This window comes from Brachionichthys hirsutus, chromosome 8, assembly GCF_040956055.1.
Source record: "Brachionichthys hirsutus isolate HB-005 chromosome 8, CSIRO-AGI_Bhir_v1, whole genome shotgun sequence".
NCBI classification, from domain to species: Eukaryota; Metazoa; Chordata; class Actinopteri; order Lophiiformes; family Brachionichthyidae; genus Brachionichthys; species Brachionichthys hirsutus.
In genome coordinates, this window is record NC_090904.1 from 4,830,375 (window position 1) to 4,851,735 (window position 21,361).

Below are 21,361 nucleotides of genomic sequence, written 5' to 3' on the forward strand. Positions count from 1 at the left end.
GTTTTTGTAACGCAGTGCAGAAAAAACAAGAAGTTGAGTCTTTTTTCCTAGTAAGAATAAAACTACTGATGGCTTCACATAATTCAGGTGACGGTAGCTGAGAAGAACTCAACCGTGCAAAGAAAATTAAAAGTCACACAAGACCACCAGCCTAACCGACCTAGACGGTTTTATTAAAATCCCTCTGGCGCTTTAAGTGGATAAAAAATAGATTTCGCCGTGTGCGTTCGGTGGTGTACGATTGGCTGCCAACATCCAATGTGATTTTACCCTAAACCAATAAGATCGCTGAATCGCCGGTGACGTGGTGCGCATTATTAGATAGGACAGCGTTGTCCGGTAGGTAATATAAGTCGTAAGAGACATATACCGCCCGGTGATACCGTGCTGTAAATAAAACAAGCGCACCTTGTAAAGCGCCAGGAAATTATTTATGGGAAATGTGGTCCATTTAACATCGCTCTATTTCCCTGTAGCGACATAGACGCAGCTCCAAAACTACAACGCCGCCATTTGTAATAGGACGAGCGCTGCTTGCATCAGCCACTCATTGGCAAAGTTTGTTCCAGCAGTTGCTCGTGTTGTTGTAAAATATTTTTAATATTTTTAATATTCCCAGTTAAACCCGGTCTTCAGTCCCACCATAGAGGAATATCTACAGACATCCTGATGAAGCTCTTTGTCAGTGAAGGCAATCCGCATTGCCTGAAGGTGCTCGCTGCTTTGGAAGTGTCCGCAGTTACGTGTGACGTCCAGTATGTCAACCACGAAGGTAAGAAAGTGATTACAGCGACACTGTGTCCACAGAAAGCGTGATTTAAGTTTAAATTGAGTTTGTACTCTTGCTGCTGTTACGTGGAAAGCTAACGCAATATTTCAGCATCCTGACAGAGCCAAGAAATCCCTTAATAGTAATAATGCGTCAAGTATAACATTTATTGAAAGAAACATCAAATGTTTCACTTTTCTGACAATAGTTTGACAGAACTTGCTTTTGGTTGGTTGAAAGGCCAAGTCCAATTGTTTATACTTTTTGTTTTGCGCTTCTTGATTTACCTCGACTTGGATGACTAACAGCCGACACAGACTTCTCGACTTTGTTGTTGTACGTCACTAAAATGAGTCCCGGATACCGCCAGACCAAAGGGTCCGCCTGCTAGTTAGTTCCGCACGCAAAGTCCCGCAGTTTGAGAAAGACTTCACTAATGCGTGGAATGAACGGTCTCTCTCTGTCTCTGCATCTGAGAAGAAACTCGAGCACTCTTACTGCTTTTTGTATTTTGATATAGTACTGTGTATATAGTACTGTGTTTGAACGCTTTGTGTAGCAATGTGCAGCCTCACACCTGACCTCTTGTACAATATACCTCCATGAAGCTGCACCGTTATGCCTGTAAAAATCCAACCCCTCTGAGTTAAAAAAAAATATCAGTTCCTTTCGTAATACCAAAAACTTTTGTTTTGATGTATGGCCTTCAATATGTAAGACCATTATTGGTATGAGATTCTGTGATCACTATCTGCCCTCCGCTTTGTTGAATTCCAGACCGAGGAGATCAAGCCATTGACCCCCCTCTGACCTCTGTCTTCTACATTAGTATGAAGTATTAAAGCTGAGAATGTCGTCCCAAGATTGTCCGTGAAGCGTTTGAGGAATCTGACGTTATTCGTAGACCATGAAGATACAGCATTAAGCTGTCCATGCACTGACACTAATTGAGTTTAATGAATGTATATTTTCATGCTTTCTCTCTCTTTAAGCACGGCTTTAGAAAGAGGATTATACAGGTGAACAATCGGGCGGAACCTGTCGAGAAACGTTCTCTTCTTTGTAACTATCTTATCTGTTTTCTGTGATCTTAAAAGCCATTGTGTGTTTTTTTTCTTTCCAGAGAGGGTGGTGCCCTCCCTTAGCCATCCTGATGTGCCAGTCCTGCTCCTGCCCAGCGGAACGCACCTTTTCAGCTCCAATGCCATCTGCCGGTGAGCAGCTTACTGTCCTTCCTGCTTGGTCTTTTATGAACAGCAGTGCCAAGTTTATAGGAATCGTGGATTTCAGAGATCATAATAGACCAATTCAACTGCAAAACTAAATCACTGAAATAGACGTATGAAATCCTGGGCTAATAAAAACCAAAACTATAACCATGCCTATATATATCATCAGGTATAAATGAGAAGACATTATTTTGTGTGTGTTCGTTTGTCCCACGTTAGTGTCGACTCTTTTTGTAACTAAGGTGGAGCTGTTTGACAGGACTTCCTTGTGTTCCCCCCCCCCCCCCCCCCGTTTTAATGCATTAGATATCTGTTTGAAGTGAGTGGACGAGACTCCAGTGATCTTTGCAATCAGTGGCTTGAATGGGAGGCCACAGATCTTCAGGTGAGCCCCACCTAAAGCAGACGTTTCAATTTGATGTTATCGGACTGCAAGGATGGTCTTCTGTCGACAGCAAAGTGCCGACATCGTTTCTACGCAGTCGTCGTTATCACGCACTGTCCCATGTTGGTGCTGACTAACAACAACGTGGATGAAAGAAAATGTCCAAATGCTTGTCCCGCCGTTTAATGCAATTCATTCTCATGAATCCCTGTTTTGTCTTGTTTGCATAGCCTGCACTGCTGCGGTGCTTTCACATGGCACTGCTGCAGGGCAAAGAAGCAGACATGTCCAGGGTCCTCCAGGGACCCCTCAACTACCTGGACCAAAGCCTGAACAAGGGGACCACACCCTACTTAACCGGGGTACTGCATTAGCATCATATTTTCTCACTGGTAGACGGTGTACTGGTGTGTCTATTAACACCATTAACCATTCTATGGACTTGAACAACCCTTTCAGTCTAAGATTAGGTCAAAAGTTCACGATGCCTTTTTGGAAACACAGCTGAGCTGAGATTATCGCTCCTCTGCCACATCGGGCTCCTCCAGCAACGTTTCCTCTCCTTGGCTGCTGATGCCAAGCTGGCGACGCACGGCTAAGTTAAAAGGATTTATCTGAGAAGGCCGTACGTCACTTTGCGGATGTGTCTGATTTTGTCGGGCGGGTAATTAGATTAGCGAGTCCTACGGGGTGACGTCTGCAGCACTTGTGACGACTCATCTGCGTTTATCATATATTTCGCAGGTGCGCAAATACGGTTAGTTAAAGCCTCTGCTGCCGTGGCTTTGCGGCACGATGTAAAGCTAAATAAAAATGTAAAAATGAAAAGCGCACAGAACGAGACACAAATGTACTATTTTAGTGAGATGCAGCGTTAAACAATCCTGCTGGAGATGGTCTTCCTAACGTGAAGTCACTGGAGTCTGCTGGATCCTTCTGTATTGTTTATGCATTTAGATTTTTAAACCACACTGTGTTTCAGGAGGCGGTTTCTGTCGCTGATGTTGTTTTATGGGCTGCGCTGTATCCCATCTTATCTGACTCTTCAGTAGTGTCGGGTACGTTTGAGTGAAATACAAAATTCTTTGCTCCTGGTCTTTTATTATTTGTCTATCCAGTTAAATGTCTTCTTTTTCCATTCCATCATTTTTTTTTCTTCTTCTTCTTCAGGTGAGCTGAAGTCTGTGAAGACTTGGTTTGACCGTGGCGCTGCTGTGTGCAATTTAGAATCTGCTGCTCAGATAGTGCTGCAGGGAAAAGGCCTTCAGGGCATGAAGAGCTTCACGCAGAGGCAGCCTGCCCCTCAGAGCAGCCAGTGCAGAGACGCACAGCTCTGCAGCAGCAACCCTGCAGAGGTATCAGCCTGATCATTGGAATAACTGTTTCACTTCTGTTTCGTGGAACAAAAGGCATTCTTTCAGTCTAAATATAGCAGCTGTGATTCATGCCGCTCCTCACGAAACATGCACGTCTTGTGAGCTGTCCAAGAAAATGTCTTTATTTTCCTTGCAGATCCACGAACGGCACCAAGCATTCATTCAAAGTGTTACAAATATTGAATTTACTTTGATTTAACTGAGCGAGGCTCTTATGTAAAACAGAAAGCGGTTTCGTGCCAGATTTACAATGGCTCTACGCGATGCAGCATGTTAAAGTACTGTTACTTTTTTTATTTACTTTCCTCTTTTTGTACGTGAACATTGGAGGATTTGAACGATATAGCAGCAGCTGCTCAGCCGTTTTGCCCAAGTTTGTCCATTTCAGTTCACAAAAGCCCTTTATAGAGATGTCCGGCTCCACTGGCCGTGACAAATAAAGAGAAATCGCCATAGTTGCATTGGAATTTGCTGATTTATTTACATGAACAGAAGTGAAATAGCTAATAGAAGATATGTAGATGAGACGAGAGTCAGTGGCTTTAGGTTGGTGAGTGAGTTGGAGAAATGGTAATGGAGCGGACAAGGAGAGTCCGAGAACAAATTAAATAAAACTCAATAGACAGAAGGATTAAAACACAAATGTCAAATGACTCAACGAATATTTATATTTGTTCAGGGTGAGGAGAGTGAACGGGTGGTGTCTGTACAAGAGATGGAGGAAGCTGCTCTTATGTGGAATAAAGGTCTGACTGCCTGCACTGCTCCAGACCGACTCCACCCCATGTAAGGACTCTACAGTCACAGTGTGTGTGTGTGTGTGTGTGTGTGTGTGCGTGCCTTAGTGTTGGAGCATTATATGGTGTGGAGATTCAAGATTGGTCAAAAGTCATGACACATCAATAGATACCAGTGTGTCCCCTGTAAGCAAGATCGATCGGCGGCGTTTTCCTTAATTGAGAAACCGATCTTATCCACCGATCCTTTTTACCTCCCCAAAGGTCTGAAAGTCGGCCACTGCCTCCTTCTGCTCTGCCGTGAGCTCACCGACAGGTCCGCCTACCTGCCCGAGCCTGTCGTTACACATGCTGCGCCATTTGTTTTGTAGAATGTTTAGCTTTTAGGAGCTTCTGTCCTGTAAGCTTGTTACAAGTTATTTTTAGATTGACAATTTTACATTGAAATCGTCACAAAGCTGCTGCATTTGAGCATTTTTTTTCTGTTTGCACTACAAGAAAGAACACCTAAAACTCAGGACACCTTATTGGTGGTTTCGGTTGTTTTGTCCGTTTGTCCTGTAGATGATTATTTTATTAACGACCTCAAACCTTGTGATTCCCTTGTATTTGTAAAAGCATGAATCCTGCTGTGCACGTTATCTTTAGTGAGAGGCTCTAACAGCTCTGCAGCGTAACCTGTTGCACAAGTTTGGTTTGAGTTCAATAAAATAAGATTGGAACATTGAAGCCGATCGGGGGGGGGGGGTATACATGCGTGCTCATTCGGACGCCACCTCATTTAATAGTAGGATGAAAAAGCTCCCTATGCTGCCCTTCTGCTGAGGATGGGAAGCTCCCCAGTATTCTTCTGGTGTAGCAGCAGACTCTTCCCTGTCTGGTGCCAGGTAAAAAGACCAGGGTTAAATATTGCATTTAAGTGTCATATTATCTTCACAATCTCCCCATCATCACCAACGATGTTCCGGGTGGCTGTTAGCATCTGCTCCACAGCCCAGCCAGGCCAATACAGTGATGTTTCCTGTTATCACGCTTCCTCTTGCTGCTCTCTGTGAGACAGTCAACGCTCTTACCCTCAGCCCTCACGTGCAGTCCCTAAAAGCATCCAGACTCTTTCAGGAGTTCTAGTCAGATTAACACGCCGCTGTTACTTTCCTGTCAGTTTGCCACAGGAGGGCAAGAGAAACCTTCTCGTGACCAGTGCCTTGCCTTATGTCAACAATGTCCCCCACCTGGGCAACATCATCGGCTGCGTCCTCAGTGCTGACGTCTTTTCCAGGTAGGGAGTAAATCTTTTCTGCATCTTAAAATGATGATCTAGAAATTATTCATTTTTGCTCCCGGCACATTTAAAAAAAAATTCCATGAGTATCCATAACATTATATCACCATCTCTCCTTTATGCTCTCGCAATTCTTTCACTTTCTTCTCTGGACCCACCTTCCTCATCCATCTCACCGAGCGTCTCCCATGCCTTACGCTTTTGCCTCCGTGCTCGTGCTCCTCTTCAGGTACGGCCGTCTGCGAGGCTGGAATGTCCTGTATCTGTGTGGAACAGACGAGTACGGCACGGCCACAGAGAACAAGGCTAGAGAGGAGGGTCTGACACCTCAACAGATCTGCGACAAGTACCACGTCATTCATGCCGACATCTACAAGTGGTTTCAGATCGACTTCGACTATTTTGGAAGAACCACCACGGAGAAGCAGACGGAGTAAGTTAAAGCTGGGAGCGGGAAGGTCCTGGGTTTGATTCCTTTCTGTTCTCCACAGGGCCCGTGTGGGTTCTCTCCGGGTTCTCTGGCTTTCCTCCCACCTTCTAAAAAATATGCAATTAGGTGCATTGGTCACATCATAATGTAGAAACGGATTAATTTTAGGAAGCGCTCAAGTCTGGAAGAGAAATTAAGACTCTTATGCATTGTTGCTTTAAGCGATTCCTGAGACGGTGAGAGCATGTAGCGAGTCTGACATATTACCATTGTGTGTAAGGACGAGCTGCCATCTGTTGTTTAGTTGTATCGTGCTAAAGAAAGATGGACGGATTTTCAAAGGGTTTGTCTTCCCACAATATACCGTACACTTGGCTGTGGGATAGAAAAGTGAAGCTCCTTTCCTGAGCAAAGAGAAAAAAGATTTATTGGACTTGTACATAAAAAAGGATTGCATTAGGTAAAGAGTACAACATAAAATACATCAAACACCAGAATGGACTTCTTTGAAATGAAAAGGATCGGCCGATTAAAGATTTATGACTTTATTCATAAAACATACTGTGGACGGTTGGTGTTATATTATCGATTTACTGTCAACAAAGAAAGATGGGGTTTTTTTTCATGGTTTTCTTCACAGATAAATACATTTTACATCATCTTCTTATAATATATTTCTCCATATTGGTGATTTCATATTTATTAATAACATTTACATAACAGTTGTTCCCATATAACTCTGGTCAAAAGACCAAAACACCATGAAAAAGCATGTTCTCCTGAATCCCAGACTCAACATCTACATGATCTTTGACCCAACTTCATCCCTCGCTATCCCTTCTTATCCTTTGTTGTCCTTCCTTATGCTTTCAGGATAGCCCAGGACATTTTCTGGAAACTCCACAAACATGGCTTCTTAGTGGAAGACACGGTGGAGCAGCTGCGTTGCGAGAACTGCCAGCGCTTCCTTGCCGACCGCTTCGTAGAAGGGACTTGTCCTCACTGTAGCTACCCGGAGGCGCGCGGCGACCAGTGTGACAAGTGTGGGCGGCTCATCAATGCCGTCGATCTCGGGGTGAGTTTGGAGGAGAATGAGCTCAGTCAAGCTGTATTACTGTTTGTTTGCTGCACAGTTTGATAGAGGTGATGGTTTAATCGCATCAGCACAAATTAGGCTTTTCCCAGAAGTGGAGGCAACAAATGAGCACGTTTTTCTTTATTCGTGCTGTTGTATGTACAGAAACCACAAACTGGTACTCTGTTGGAAACTCTATCTGTTTACACTTCTTGAAAAACCATAAGTCTACAAATAGTGACTTTCTCTTTCTAACCAGGAAGACTGATGCGTCAACCTTTTCTCATGATTACCTATTTTTTACTGCATTTGGAAATTTAGCAAATGCTTCTGCTCTGACAGAATTTAGCTTTACCTGTGCTTATTATTATTGCACCCTTCCAGGAACCGCAGTGTAAGGTCTGCAGGCAGACGCCAGTCATCTGCTCCTCTAAACACCTTTTCCTGGACCTGCCAAAGGTAAGTTTCTCACTGCAGTTGTCTGGATCGAACAAATTCCTTGGGAAACTATGTAATGATTTATTACAGCCATTCCTAGAGTAGTTTAGATTTAAGACCTATGGCTGTTTTCCTCAGCGTTGTCATTCTCCTCTTTCTGTCATGCAGCTTGAGGCTCCGTTAGAGCAGTGGCTTGGTAAGTCGACCAGCGCAGGAGACTGGACTGCTAATGCCAAACAGATCACTCGCTCCTGGCTGCGAGACGGACTCAAACCTCGCTGCATCACCAGGGACCTGAAGTGGGGAACGCCTGTGCCTCATCCTGACTTTAAAGAGAAGGTCTGCTGCTTCTTGCCCAGACTAGAAAAAATAATAATCCACAGACACTTTTATTCCAAACCATAGTTGTATCTTATTATACAATGGAAAATATGGAACCACCACTGTTGGTTTCCTCTTGTATTGAAGCATAATTAAGCCCTGCTGTTGAACCTACTAATTAACGGCTGACAAGACAAATAATGCACGCACGTATTATCTAAGGTCAGCTTCCTAATTAAACATTGAAAATGACCGTGCACTTCATTAAGTGTTTACAGGTGCTGCAGCGACTGATGATACTGCAGCGCTTTCTAATGCGTTCTCCTGAAACATTCCCCGAACACCAACGCACAAGGAAATTCAATTGAAGTCTCCTCCACCTCCCTGCAGGTGTTCTACGTGTGGTTTGATGCCCCCATTGGTTATGTGTCCATTACTGCCAACTATACTGACGAATGGGAAAAGTGGTGGAAGAATCCTAATCAGGTAACCTTAACCGCACTCAATGTATCAACTGATGCACAAGCTTGGCACCGCTTTTGTCAACACAGAATGGGTTTGATTGCTTTTTTTTTTTATTGCAGCATTAAGTTTTATTTTTTTGCATTCTCCTTTTAAACGACATCATTCCTAGTACCACGTATCCCTAATGTGAAATGAAATGAAAAGTACAAGCTTTTTAGATCATGACTAAAATGTGCACTCAATTTGTACGTACATGATGTCCCCCACATGCAGCAAGTGTCCAGCTGGACACATTCTAGTTGACTCTGTATTTGATTTACATGGGGACTTTTGATGCACCCTATAGATAAATAAGTAGCATATCTACTTCAGTCTCTGATTCTAAACCACATGAATTGAGCGTGATGGCCTATATATCCCAACACAGAGAGAGAGAGAGCGAGATGGGGGGCTGGGGGGGGAGCTGATAAGTTGTCTTTGAACTGCATGATGTCATGATGATTTAATATGATGTCATCCTACCAGTGCAATACTGTTTCTGTGCCATCAGGTGGAGCTGTACAACTTCATGGCCAAAGACAATGTGCCGTTCCACAGTGTGGTGTTCCCCTGCTCCCTACTGGGAGCTCAAGACAACTACACTCTGGTCAGCCACCTCGTCGCTACAGGTAAGACTGGCAGGTGTCACCAGTTGATTATTGATTAATTTATGTTTGATATATAATAATAATGGGCCGTGAATCCCCCCCCCCCCCCCCCCCCCACCAGAGTATCTGAATTATGAGGACACCAAGTTCTCCAAGAGCCGGGGTGTTGGCGTGTTTGGAGACATGGCGAAGGACACGGGCATCCCGTCTGATGTGTGGCGGTTCTACCTCCTGTATGTGCGGCCAGAGGGACAGGATTCTTCCTTCTCCTGGTCTGACATGGCTACCAAGAACAACTCTGAGCTGCTCAACAACTTGGGCAACTTCATCAACAGGTTGGCATTAGTGGCATGTCATATGGTGAATTCCACCAATCACCAATTAAAACAAAAAAAAATGGAGGGTTTACCACAAGAAGTAAAGTAGTAAATCACGGCATAACGGTCAGTCTCATTAGTAACTACGTTTTCCCAGTGCAGATGAACGGTTGGAGCAATGACTGTTCAAAGTCGCTCACCCTATTAGCTAAATTTGTTTGGGATGGTGTAATTTAGCCCCAATTACAAAGTCTCAAATGAGTTTAACAGATCAGGGTTAAATCTGACATCAAAGATTTTTCGCCGCAAATTCTTTTTTTCCCTCCTCAAAGTACCTTGATCTTTAAATATTGGTCTCGGGTAACAACTTCGATGCTTAATTGGCTCAAAAATGTCTCGTAGATTGCATCCAGCCTGAGGTTTTAGATGTAGAAAAGTATTCTGCCTCAGAAAATGAAGTCTGTCCTCTCCTGGATCCAGTTACTAAATCATTACATCATTAACAGCTATGTGCCCATCTCAGGCCACTATTCAAACACTGGCTGTGAGAATGTCAACTCGATGAACAGTTTGCATGAGAAAATATGGCTTCATTGATTGGAGTTCTGCCGTTATTTTGAGGATGGGAATGAGAAAAACCGTACGGCTTGGCAGTTTCGTAAAATCAGAATATAGGTCACACAAACATTCGCACTCATCAGAATCATGGCTCAGTGTAAGCTTGGGAGTCCTGTGAGGCAGAGATGTGCTAATCATAGACTGGTCTGTTGCATCACGTGTGACAAAAACCGTGGGAATAACTTCCTGTTTAATACACACAACTTGAAAAAAATGACAAAGTGCTTCTGACACAGCTACAATGTGGAGACAAAGGGATTCAGCACACTGTTATGCTAATTTCCACTCGTCGTATTACGACGAGAAACAACATTTATAATTTATAAACTATTAGCAAGTCAACTTGCCCTTTTTTTTTTATTTTACTCCCTCATCGTTTCTCTCACTGCATTGCCGACATTCTTCCCTGACCCCTTTTGGCTTGTCTTTTTTGTTTTGTTTTCTGAAAGCCTTTCTCCCCCTCTCCTCCAGAGCTGGCATGTTTGTGGCCAAGTTCTTTGAAGGCTGCGTGCCGGCGATGGAGCACCAGCAGGACGATAAGAAGCTCCTTGCTGTGGTGGGCTGGGAGCTGCAGCAATACATCCAGCTCATGGATAAAGTCAAGTAAGAGTGTTCTAGTCGCATACCTGTTGGGAGGATCGTGTTGGGATTTAGCCATTTAATTGAAGTGTAAATAGTCTGTTTTAATTTGAACGTATCATGGAATTCGTAGCATGTCATGCTTTGTTTTTGTTTTTTTAATTAAACTCTCCTGTCATTGGTAATTCCTTTATCTTGCTATTAAAGGGAAAACAAACGGGTAGATGAGTTCATTACTCTGGATATTGGCGTTTTTGCTGCCCACTTTCCTCCGTTTAGATTAAGATTGGTCTGTCATCAAATTTTCTCTCCCATGTTCCACCAGAATCCGCGATGCTCTGAGACATATCCTCAACATCTCTCGCCATGGCAACCAGTACATTCAGGTCAATGAACCTTGGAAGAAGATCAAGGGAGGAGATGTGGATCGGTGAGGTGGTCTTGATCAGGTTTATACAATATGTGACCGTTTAGTTCCGTACTGGTGGACGGGTCTATGTTGCACTTTGTGACTCAGATGTGTAGGACTCCTTTTTTTATTATTATTATTATTTTTTTTACAATTATGTATCTCTGATGACTGAAAAGGTTCAAGTAATTTATCAAAAATTGACTCCAGAAAATAACCTGAAGTAAATTCTTTGCACTTTCTTTTTTGCATTCCTGTTGGTTAATATCTGCTGTTATCATTTAGATTAATGATCTTTCTGACGGCCTGATCTGTCTCGTCTTCAGGCAGCGGGCTGGCACGGTGACTGGTGTGTCCGTGAATATCGCCTGCTTACTGTCAGTGATGTTATTTCCATACATGCCAACGGTCAGTCAAACTATCCGGGATCAGCTCAACGCCCCTCAGTCTTGCGTCAATACCATGATGCAAGGCACCGGCACCTTCGTCTGTGCCCTGAGAGCTGGCCACCGTATCGGCGCTGTGAGTACAACCTGGAAAAAAAACAAACATTCACGCACGGTTCATACATGTGGAGACACACAAATCAGTAAAACCAGCCGTATGTCGACGCTAGGTGATACAATAAGGATGCAATCGTCTGTCAATATGTCAGCGCTCTGGAGGAAATTGTCATCATGTGAACACATACTCACCCCCCCCCAGTTAAACATAATGGCGTTCCCAGGCTTTAGCGTTTCTCTCAGGCTTCCTTCAGGCCAAATTGTGTTGACCTGTCTCAGCAGCGTCCTGCCACTGCATTCAGTGTCCACGGCTATCACAAATCCGCTAACGAGGTCTCTAGAAAAGGAGCAGCAAAAGACACCCATGTCACAATAATGCACGATGCTCATGCACACCTGAGCTATCTGACAAAATCAGCCTCATGTCACGACTGTGCTGAGGAGGAGCAGAGCATGATCTGTCATAATCTGCTTTTTCCAGCTACGCTTTCCTTAGGCTGGATCCACAATTACAACAAATTTTCTTTTTAATGCTCACGTATTGCATGCCTGTGTGCGCACTTTCGTTTCTTCTTTTCCCTTTCCTTTGTTAACCCGTGTCTTTCCCAGGTCAGTCCGTTGTTCCAGAAGCTGGATGTGGACCAGATTGAGGCTTTGAAGGAGAGATTTAGTGGACAGCAGGTATTTGATGTTTATGATGCCTAATGGTCTGTGTTCAGTCGGGGCTTTTATGAATCCTGAAATAAGAAGTCGTGATGCACAGCTGATCACGAGCTTGTCGGACTGACACCGTGAATAAGAATTTATCCTAAAGTTTTATCTTATTCTTTTTTTTAATATTTTTATTAATTTGTTTGAATAATCATTAAACAACTCATCTCGGATAAAAAAAATTTTTTTATTATTATAATCCCTCACTGAACCTTCATCCCCAACTGCTTCTCTCTAGCTCGAAGACGAAACACTTCAACAGAAGGTATCGAGTGGTCTCCGTGTGTGAAGTTGCATTGTTGTGTCAATGTCTCTTCCCTAATGCACGACTTTCCTAACACGAGCCGATCACTGTTTTGATTCCTGCCCGTCCTGGTTTGTGGACCACTGTCCATTCAGACGTCTGACTCGTATAGCATTTTGAGCGATGAGTGTTATTATATGTGAAATGAAGTAAGTAATCCCTAGAAATAATAACCATGAAAACGTCTCAAATTCAGACGTGTGTGTGCGTTTCCTCCCACAGAAGACGGCTCAGAACGCTGCCAGCTCCCAGCCTGCCGCCGCCGCCGCCGCCGCCGCCGCTGCTGCTGCTGGGGTGGAGACGGTGAACGCCGTGGACCCAGAGAAAGCCAAGCAGCTCACACGGGCTGTGGCAGAGCAGGTGAGCGCGCTGGTGCCAATGTGTTGTCGAGCCGTGCAATAAACTCGTGTATTTGTAGAGATTTGTCTTTTTACAATATTTTAATTGTCTGGATTGTTTCAGTTGTTTTGGATTAGATCATCTTCGCTTAAAAAAAATTCAACAATTTAGAAAAATCAAACGCAATCTATATTCTAACGCTTGACGAAGTGAGCGGCGCTCATATTTCCGTGAGCGGCGCTCTGGAAATTCATCAGCAACTCTTTATTTATTTATTTTTTCTTTAATAAACTGGTGCATATGTATGCATCTAATAATTTTACACTTGCATAAATTCACTGGTAAGTATTTTTAGTTTTGTATCTCTTACAGTTGTGACATCTGCAAATTGTCGCCTTGTTTTACAGTGTGCTGTTTGACAAGAAGGCTGCCAAACCTCTCTTTGTCTATACAAAGCGAAGTGTTAATGCAAAGCCAAACGCGGGCGTGAGACGTCTATAATAAATATTTTCTCACAGGGGGAGAAGGTGCGCGCTCTCAAAACCCAGAAAGCAGAGGAGGCCGTGATCACGGCAGAAGTGGCAAAACTGTTGGACCTGAAGAAGCAGCTCGCTGCTGCCCCACAGAAGGGCAACTAGTGGGAACCGTGGAACCTAGTGAGAGGAAGGCGAGTGGAATGTTTGAGATATGATAATGGGGAATGGGAACAAGATGTACACTGAGAGAGATGTAAGGGTATTAGCTCAAGGCAAAGCCGTGACAGGATCTAAGACAATGTGGTTTTGGCACTGAGGACTAATGAAATGCTGGATAGGCCGGCGGGGAAACGGAAACGCATAAAGAGAGTGAAATGAATGCAGCTACAGAATGGAGGGATTTTACCAAATCCCTACACCAAAAGAAACCGATTTTATAGTCTCCCTGTGATAAAGTCAGCATGCGATATTAGCTTTGGAAGGTGTGTTACGCATTTAAAAAAAAATGTTTTATATCCTCAAAAAATATTTTTTTTTGCTGTGATTCATATTTCCTTTTTAATTTTTGTTCCAGAAAATTAAGTTCTGTCGGGTCTGCATCCATCCCTGTTGCTCAGTTACCTCCGGTGTACAATCCTTTCTGTAATGGTCGCTAAAAAGACAGACAATAAACATGAAGAAAGTTGAAAGTTGCACTTTTTATTATTGCAAATTCAGGATTACAATGAAAGGTAAAATAAACAGTATGGTAAAACATGTATATGATGCCATCAAAGATAAACGCCATGCATATTATTGTACAATTAACGGGACTACAGTGAGAAAATAACAGAATGGGGATATATACATTACAGTTAAAATATAAAAATAGTCTATCAGAGCAGGATAAATTCTGATAAGTCTACCAAAAATGTCCATATTGATAGAAAAGGTCACCATAGAAAGTATAGCCGGGTCCTACTTTATCTAAATACAAATACACCCAAGTCACGGGTTGTAAAAAAGTAAGAAAGAATGTGAATTCTCTCCCAAAAACTCAACTCTCATTTTCACACCGCACTGGGCACGTTCATACTTTTCCTGAGCTCCTTAACTCCTCACTGATGGGGCAAATAATCTCTGCGAGCCGGATTGCAGCCCTTAACGTGGAAGTTACAATTATTGCAGTACGCTGGGAACGGATGACAATGAAACGCACTCTCAAGATCATTTCTGTCCAAGACATAAATCATCAAACGGCCATATTTGGTGAGACTTCAAGTGAGACATTCTCTAAAACGACAGATCCAACAACATCCCTGCATCGTTTGTTCTGCGTTCTGTTCTCCTTCAACGTTCGGTTTCTCTTTCATTTGCCACACTTCTTTTGCAGCCCCCCCCCCCCTCTCTGTACCTTTCCTTACCATGACTTTTGTCACTTTCTTTCTTCTTCCCTTCTAAAGCTCTCCATCTTTTCTAAAAATCACCTTGCTTATAAAATCTTTGGTTTCCATCCCGTCCTTTTTAAGGAGGCAGACTTCTCGCCCCACCATCGCTAATTCTAGTTCTGTAGAACCTTCCATCTTCATCCATCCTTTCCTACCATCATTTCCTGGTGTTGACCAGCCTCTCTATCAATGCTCTCCGTGTCCGCTGTACTTCCTCTCCTAACCTTTCGATCTCTGCTTTCAAACGCTCGTTCTGCTCCGTCAGCTCTTGTACCTTCCGCTCGTTGTCCTGCTCTCTTTCTTTGCGGCTCTTTTTGGCAGACGAGAAAGACGAGGTCGCTCGTTGCGTGGATGAGGCGAAGGAGGACAAGGCACTGTTGACCCTCTCGCTGGCGGTCCGCTTGCGTTTCCCCAGGCGGGCAGACGGGTAGACCGAGGGAGAAGAGACGGGCGAGGATGGAGAAGAACAATTTTGAGACGGCGACAGGGAGGCGGAAGAGGAGCAGGATGGAGAATCCGGGACGCAAGGCAGCTCTTCCTCACTGGCCGAGGGAGACGCGGGTTGCGCGTCACTAGCCGGGTGGTTTTGATGGTTGTGGTAACAGTACACGCCGCTCAGCACCGTTCCACTCGAGTCCACCATTCCCACTCCTCCTTCACTCAGCAACTCAAAGAACTCAGGCGGCAGCAGATCGCTGCCCCCTCCTGCCGACCCGTCTCTACTCCTCCCACCCTCAGCCTCAGCTCGCTGCTCTTCCGTCACAGCTGGACTCATGCAAGAGGAAGATGAGGATGACGATGAGGTGTGATGCAGAGACTGGGCGTCGTGGACCTCCTCCGTTGCCCTCTGGGCGCCCTCGCCCCATGTCTGGTTTCCGTCAGTCAGCCACGTCAGAGAGCAACTCTCCAGGACATCCAGGAACTCTGGCTCCTTCTACAAGCACAAAACAGAAACGTCAAAGCCGGGTCGCATCGCTGGGAGAAGAAGAAGAAGAATCCTGTCGCACGAAAACAAAACCAGATAAATGAGAAATGTTAGCGAAAAGCAAACTCACGAAAACGCTCTCATTCATGTTTGTGGTAGCAATTTCATTCCATCGACTGACCTCGATGCACGTAGGGGCACGTGCCAGTTTCGCCCCTCCTGCATCCGAGCCCAGAATATCTTGCAGGTCCTCATACCACGCCTCCAACTCTGCACCACACAACGGCCCAACGGCAGGGGGGTACGGCGGGGGCAGGTGGAGCCACTCGGCAGTCATCTCGCCAGGCAGTCGCAACTCACAGGTACTCGGCCACGCGTTTCACACTGGACCTGAAGAGGGGGGGGGGGGGGGGGGGGGAGAGAAAAGGAGAACAATAAACGGAGGAAGGCATCGCAGCCGCGCGTCGGATCGATCTCTGCTCTGTTCGTTTCATCCATTCTAGTTACGTCTCGTATGTAGGCATGCAAAAAGAAGCTTTATTAATATTAAAAGCATTACAAAGAGTGCATTTAATCTGCTTCAATGTAAAGAAAATAAATGACAGTTGCTCAAATTGACAAAATGATTTCACCACTTTACAATTGCTCGTAAGAGGAAATCTGAGGATTCAAAATATGTAAAATACTTGAGTTAAATTTTACAAAATCAACATGCAGACTTCAAATTGTCAAGTACGATCCAATTTACCTTTATAAAAGTCTCAGTTTATCAAGTCTGCAGATTTGTTGGAGACAACTTGTCCCAATAATTCTGAAATGAAGAAGAAGGAAAAAAAGACACAAAATTGATTGATTAGTCGAACATAATGTGAGAACAATCTCTTCGTTGTCTGGAACTTGCTAAAATTTCAGAATTAAAATTATTTGCACAAATGCATAGCAAAAAAAAATGAAGACTTCTAAAAATTTAACACTAATTGCTGTTTGAAAAAAAAATATCAAAATCTTAAATGGCTATAAAAGTGTAAAATTTTCATTTGTTGCTAAAATGATGAGCGAGGACTGAGAAAATGTATTTCTTGTAAACAAAGACCAGAATGTTCTCTCCTGCGCCCCCTGCTTTCCACGAGGGGCCGAAAAACAAGTGGATCTTTAAATGAATGAAGGCAGTCTGACAGGTTTCCTTTTTTTTTTTTTTAGTAATTAACTCAAGATATCTCATTAAGTCCCAATATTATGGTTATTGTTGAATGAGCCTCGTGCTAAAACATAAGAATGTTGTATTTTCTCTAATTGAAAGATAATATTATCCAATGAGAGGCAGCGTTGGCAGCAAAGTTACAGTCTGATAAATGCTTCAACAGCTCTCCACCTTGATTCAGGTGTTCGCTTATTGACGGACTACATTGTCCAGCGTGCGCCAAGGCGAATGACGTCATGGAAATGTAAGTCCAGCAGAACGAATGGACGAAACAAAAAGGGAGTTGGCTGGGAAGCGACGGGACCGAAGGAAGATCCATCGATCCAGCGCTAAAATGTCGACTTCAGACCGGCTCGTCGCGGCAACAAACAACGAAAGCGCGTCAACAAGCCGGACCAATGACAGACGTGTTTTAAACGTGCGTGATTTTATTCTGTGCGGGGAAATACACGCTTTAAATTTCTCCGTGTCAGATGTCAAAGCGACATGATTCACTAATTTGTTTTTTTTAATAGTATGTTTTATTATAATATCTGAAAAGTCGAAAAGAAAAACCCTCCAAACTCCTTTCAAAAGTTCTTCAAACAAAGCGTGAAACGCATGAAAACATCTCGGCGACGCAAACGGATAGAGACAGCTGTTGTTCTAAACACGGCACCGGGACACCTGCCAGAACCGGAATTCCTTCGCCCCGGTTCGGAGACCACTCGGGGCTGCGTAAAAGAAGCTTTCACTCAACGGAGAAGTCGAGAAAACGGTTGACACGAATCGCTACTTACCCCTTTTTTTTTAGTCGTTCGCCTTCCCGACCGTCTCGAAATCGAATGTGGATATTTTAGTAAAGATTGCTGATGGCTCATGTTAACCATTGTTCAGTCTTGACGGCTGAATGTGATTCTACGGAAACTCCCGGCGGTGTTTATAAGGATGGAGAGGCCAACCGAACTATGCATGGGGAAGTGAGCGCCGTCAAAACCGGGTAGCGCGAGCCTGATAGATGTTCCCGATGGCCCAATCAGGACAGCGAAGTTAAGATCTTTCCCTTGGCGACATCCAATTACATTGCTCTAAATCAGCACTAAGGGCGGGGTTCTTAGAAGTGTCTCGTGCGGTTGTTCTTTCTGTATAGTTTGTGTGAGAAAGCAATTGTGATGCAGTCGTAAGACGGCCAGGACGAATTTGGGGCGTATGGGAGTCACATGAAAGGAATGATGCAATGCTTGGCAACCAGTTTCTAGCTGGGGATAACACCAGCAGAATCAGAACATGTTTTATTAAACAGTATTGGCTCTAACTAAAAATCTAAAAATATACATATATGCATGGATATCTAATGTCGAAGAATTGTTTGTTTCCGCACATAAAAGTATATTTTTCTCTCTCACGAACTATCTTATAATAAATACATATAATGTGTCAATTTACTGCTGACTTTGTGTTTTTTAATGGCTGTGCTGTAATTCGCTTGCTTCCATTGGGCTTGTCTAAAGTTAGTTTGGGACACGGACAATGCACGCACGCACGCACCCACGCACGCACACACGCACACACGCACACACACCCCTTCACTCCAGTATCCGCGAGAGGGAAAAAATAAATGCTCCCCGTAGAAGAAGCGCTTTTCTGTCTGGAGGGCAGATGTCCTTTATACGGCAGGAATGTCTAATATGGCGCAGTCGCGATGCTCGGAGTCGGTGTCGCGTTCTCGTTCATTTCATACCGCGCGCTCTGCCGCAGCTCCGCGAGACATCACGCGGTGCGGTGCGGTGCGGTGCGGTGCGGTGCGGTGCGGGGCAGGGCGGTGCGGGGCGGTGCGTGATACAACACTCTGTGTCCGGTTATATTTGAAGCTGTTGGTGATGGAATTGAGCAGGAATCTTCTTTAGTCTGCGATTAAAGAAAAAGAACATTATTTATTACACAGGCCTATTTATAATTTCCTTATCGCCATCGTTTTTAAATGTTGTAAATCAAGTGATTATCATGTTTTTACGTGCATTAAAGAGCGACTCCACGTGTCTGCTGGCACGTGATAACAAGCAGTGTATCGGAATGTGTTGATACAAATATATATAAAAATTCAAAATATTGTTTTTAAATAAGCAATGCAGTTACATTATGGTGTTAATTACAGAGATATAGTTTAAAAATATTTGTCCCAATCCAAATTAAGTCTGTATAACGACACATTTGTCAATATAAACAATCACTATGATTACCATTCAGATAAAATTATTTATAAAAAACAAATTAATAGATCCCTTAAGTGTTTGTTTGTCCATAGAGGATGTCGCCCAGTAAATATACAGATATAAATATCTGAGGAGAGATTTGATTTTTAACGTGAGTTAACAGAGATTCACATGAACATCACTGCGACACAATAAACTTATATCACAATATAATTCATGATTATTATCTAAACACACAGTTCGACAAGTTACACACAAAGCTCTGGGTGTCGCTCCGTCTGTGGTGCGTTCAAGTGCTGCTGGATGACCAGCAGGACGGCAAACAGCAGCAACTCTAGTGACACGGAAATAAAAGCGCCCTTCACCACGCTCCCGACACTTTCTGCCCTAATCCCAAACTCAGCACACGCAAAGTGTTTCCCATGCACGCCGCAACGCGCACGGCTAAACATGCACAGCCCCATAGCAACAGCGCCAAGCAGCGAATAGAAAGCTCAAATACTGTCTCTAGGACCCGGGTTAAAGCGCTGCAGGAAGCACCGTGAACACGTCACGGCTTGAGTGGCTGTTGCTGAGTAGTTCAGCACGCACCCCCCCCCCCCCCCCCCCCCTGCACCCCTCCCTCTCCATCCCGGCCCTCTGTTTATCTTGTCGGTTTCCGTCGTCTGTGTTGTACTCATTAGAAAACACTGTTTACAAGCCCAGATCAAGGATGCCTCTTTGTCAGTTTACATATTCATTTGTCATTCCAAAAAAAAAGATGCAAAGAACAAATACATTGGATGTTATTGAGATATTATTCATTCTCTATTCTGTCGTTCACTTGTTGTCTTGTTTACTTAGAATTGAAGTAAACAAGCCCTTTAAAATGATTATTTCCAAATCACGTGGATTAGTTTGAAATTAGATTTAGTGTTGGTGGTTGTATTTGGAGATATCAGTCACTGTCATTTACTCATTTTTATCCGTCTAGACTCCCGTAACCAAATACAATCCTATAGTATTAATTTATATGCTTAGTATACCTTCATTATTCCTATTCTACAATTACAAACACAGTTTTTATAGGGGAGTAAAGAAAAAGATCCCATTTAAATACGCATATGTTTGGGAGACACAAGCGATCAAATGAACTCAATTTTTGCTGGATTTAAATTGATTACAAATGAGAGACACTGATTTTAAATCTCGAAAGTGTTTGAGTGTGAACTGAGGATTGTTTTTTTAGTTGCTTATTTTTTGTGTGTGTGTGTGTGTGGTTTTTTTTTATGCTGCGGTATATAGAACAATGCAGGTGTTTGGAATGAAGATAACATTCAACGCTGACGGCGGTGGCTGTTAATGTGTTAATCTGTGGACCCCCCCCCCCCCCCCCTAAATCACACTTCAGCTTTAGTTTTTTTCTTTTGTTTCACAGGCAGGAAAAAGTCTGTGGAATTTCCAGCCGCCACAGTATCTTCTGTCTGTCCTGTGCCCTTGGTCAGAGATCCACACCCTGCCCCCCCCCCCCCCCTCTCACACACACACACACACACACACACTCGGCAGCTGTCAGAATCCTTCCCCTCTCTCAACTAAGTCTCAACTGATACAGCTGTCATCTTTCTGTCTTTTGGCACACGCTTTATCTTTTCTCTTTGTTTTTTTGGGACTCAAACAACCAACAGAAAGACCCTCCTCATTGTATCATAAATTCTGGCTGATCGATGAGATGTGTGTATGCCGCCTCACACACACACACACACACACACACACACACACACACAAATACAAATCTAGAATATGAATAATATGTTTTTTTCCAACCAATATTTTGGCACTTGTTCGTTGAGCTTTAGGTTCGTCTTCAAACATTCATCTCATTTGTCAATCGATGTCTCAGTGGAAGGTCAATATTGCAATTCTCTTTCGTCTGACGAGGCCCATTAATCAAATCATTTGTATTTTATGTCCTCAGGGGGTTCTGCTTTATCCAATATCTAGTATTCAAATAAAAAAAAAGAAGACACCGAATTGGAATGACCTGAAAGTTGAATATTGAGTCCAGATTTAACAGCATCGTCTCACCTGCTCAGGTTTCTGTGTAGGGAGCTTAAGGACGACTTTACAGACGATCTTGTTAAGTCTATAAAAGCAGTGTTTACCTCGCCGCTGTTTATATCCTCCTTTTATTCTGTGCAATGTAAGCCTCGTTCTGACACACAAC

General features: G+C 43.6%; 2 protein-coding genes across 4 annotated transcripts; one reads left to right on the forward strand and one right to left on the reverse strand.

Moving 5' to 3' along the window:
* Positions 1-666: 666 nt before the first annotated feature.
* mars1 (methionyl-tRNA synthetase 1) lies at positions 667-13,585 on the forward strand. Of its 3 annotated transcripts, none has more exons than XM_068742246.1 (22): positions 667-772; positions 1,893-1,983; positions 2,305-2,383; positions 2,614-2,745; positions 3,366-3,441; positions 3,554-3,738; positions 4,439-4,545; positions 5,659-5,775; positions 6,008-6,211; positions 7,082-7,283; positions 7,668-7,742; positions 7,890-8,060; positions 8,433-8,528; positions 9,058-9,175; positions 9,276-9,489; positions 10,561-10,692; positions 10,994-11,098; positions 11,404-11,599; positions 12,190-12,261; positions 12,530-12,556; positions 12,821-12,955; positions 13,453-13,585. In XM_068742246.1, the coding sequence occupies exons 1-22, from the start codon at positions 670-672 to the stop codon at positions 13,570-13,572; spliced, it is 2,757 nt and encodes a 918-aa protein (XP_068598347.1). In that variant the 5' UTR covers positions 667-669; the 3' UTR covers positions 13,573-13,585. The 3 variants fall into 3 exon arrangements, with proteins under 3 accessions (XP_068598347.1, XP_068598345.1, XP_068598346.1); XM_068742244.1 differs by having other exon boundaries at positions 670-772; positions 12,818-12,955; XM_068742245.1 differs by having other exon boundaries at positions 670-772; positions 12,830-12,955; positions 13,453-13,575.
* A 1,404-nt stretch (positions 13,586-14,989) lies between these two features.
* On the reverse strand, positions 14,990-17,766 carry ddit3 (DNA-damage-inducible transcript 3). The gene is made up of 4 exons (XM_068742247.1): positions 17,743-17,766; positions 16,511-16,573; positions 15,944-16,152; positions 14,990-15,771 (listed from the first exon to the last, which is right to left on the reverse strand). Exons 3-4 carry the CDS (start codon positions 16,097-16,099, stop codon positions 14,995-14,997), a joined length of 933 nt encoding a protein of 310 aa, XP_068598348.1. The 5' UTR covers positions 16,100-16,152; positions 16,511-16,573; positions 17,743-17,766; the 3' UTR covers positions 14,990-14,994.
* Positions 17,767-21,361: the final 3,595 nt, after the last annotated feature.

Bases quoted from the DNA above. Each gene is read 5' to 3' on its own strand.
- mars1 (XM_068742244.1), top strand. From the start codon at position 670: ATGAAGCTCTTTGTCAGTGAAGGCAATCCGCATTGCCTGAAGGTGCTC. The intron at 3,442-3,553 runs GTACGTTTGAGT...CTTCTTCTTCAG, and splicing joins TGACTCTTCAGTAGTGTCGG to GTGAGCTGAAGTCTGTGAAG. The intron at 12,262-12,529 runs GTATTTGATGTT...GCTTCTCTCTAG, and splicing joins AGAGATTTAGTGGACAGCAG to CTCGAAGACGAAACACTTCA.
- ddit3 (XM_068742247.1), bottom strand. From the start codon at position 16,099: ATGACTGCCGAGTGGCTCCACCTGCCCCCGCCGTACCCCCCTGCCGTT. The intron at 15,772-15,943 runs GTCAGTCGATGG...TTGTGCTTGTAG, and splicing joins GTGCCCCTACGTGCATCGAG to AAGGAGCCAGAGTTCCTGGA.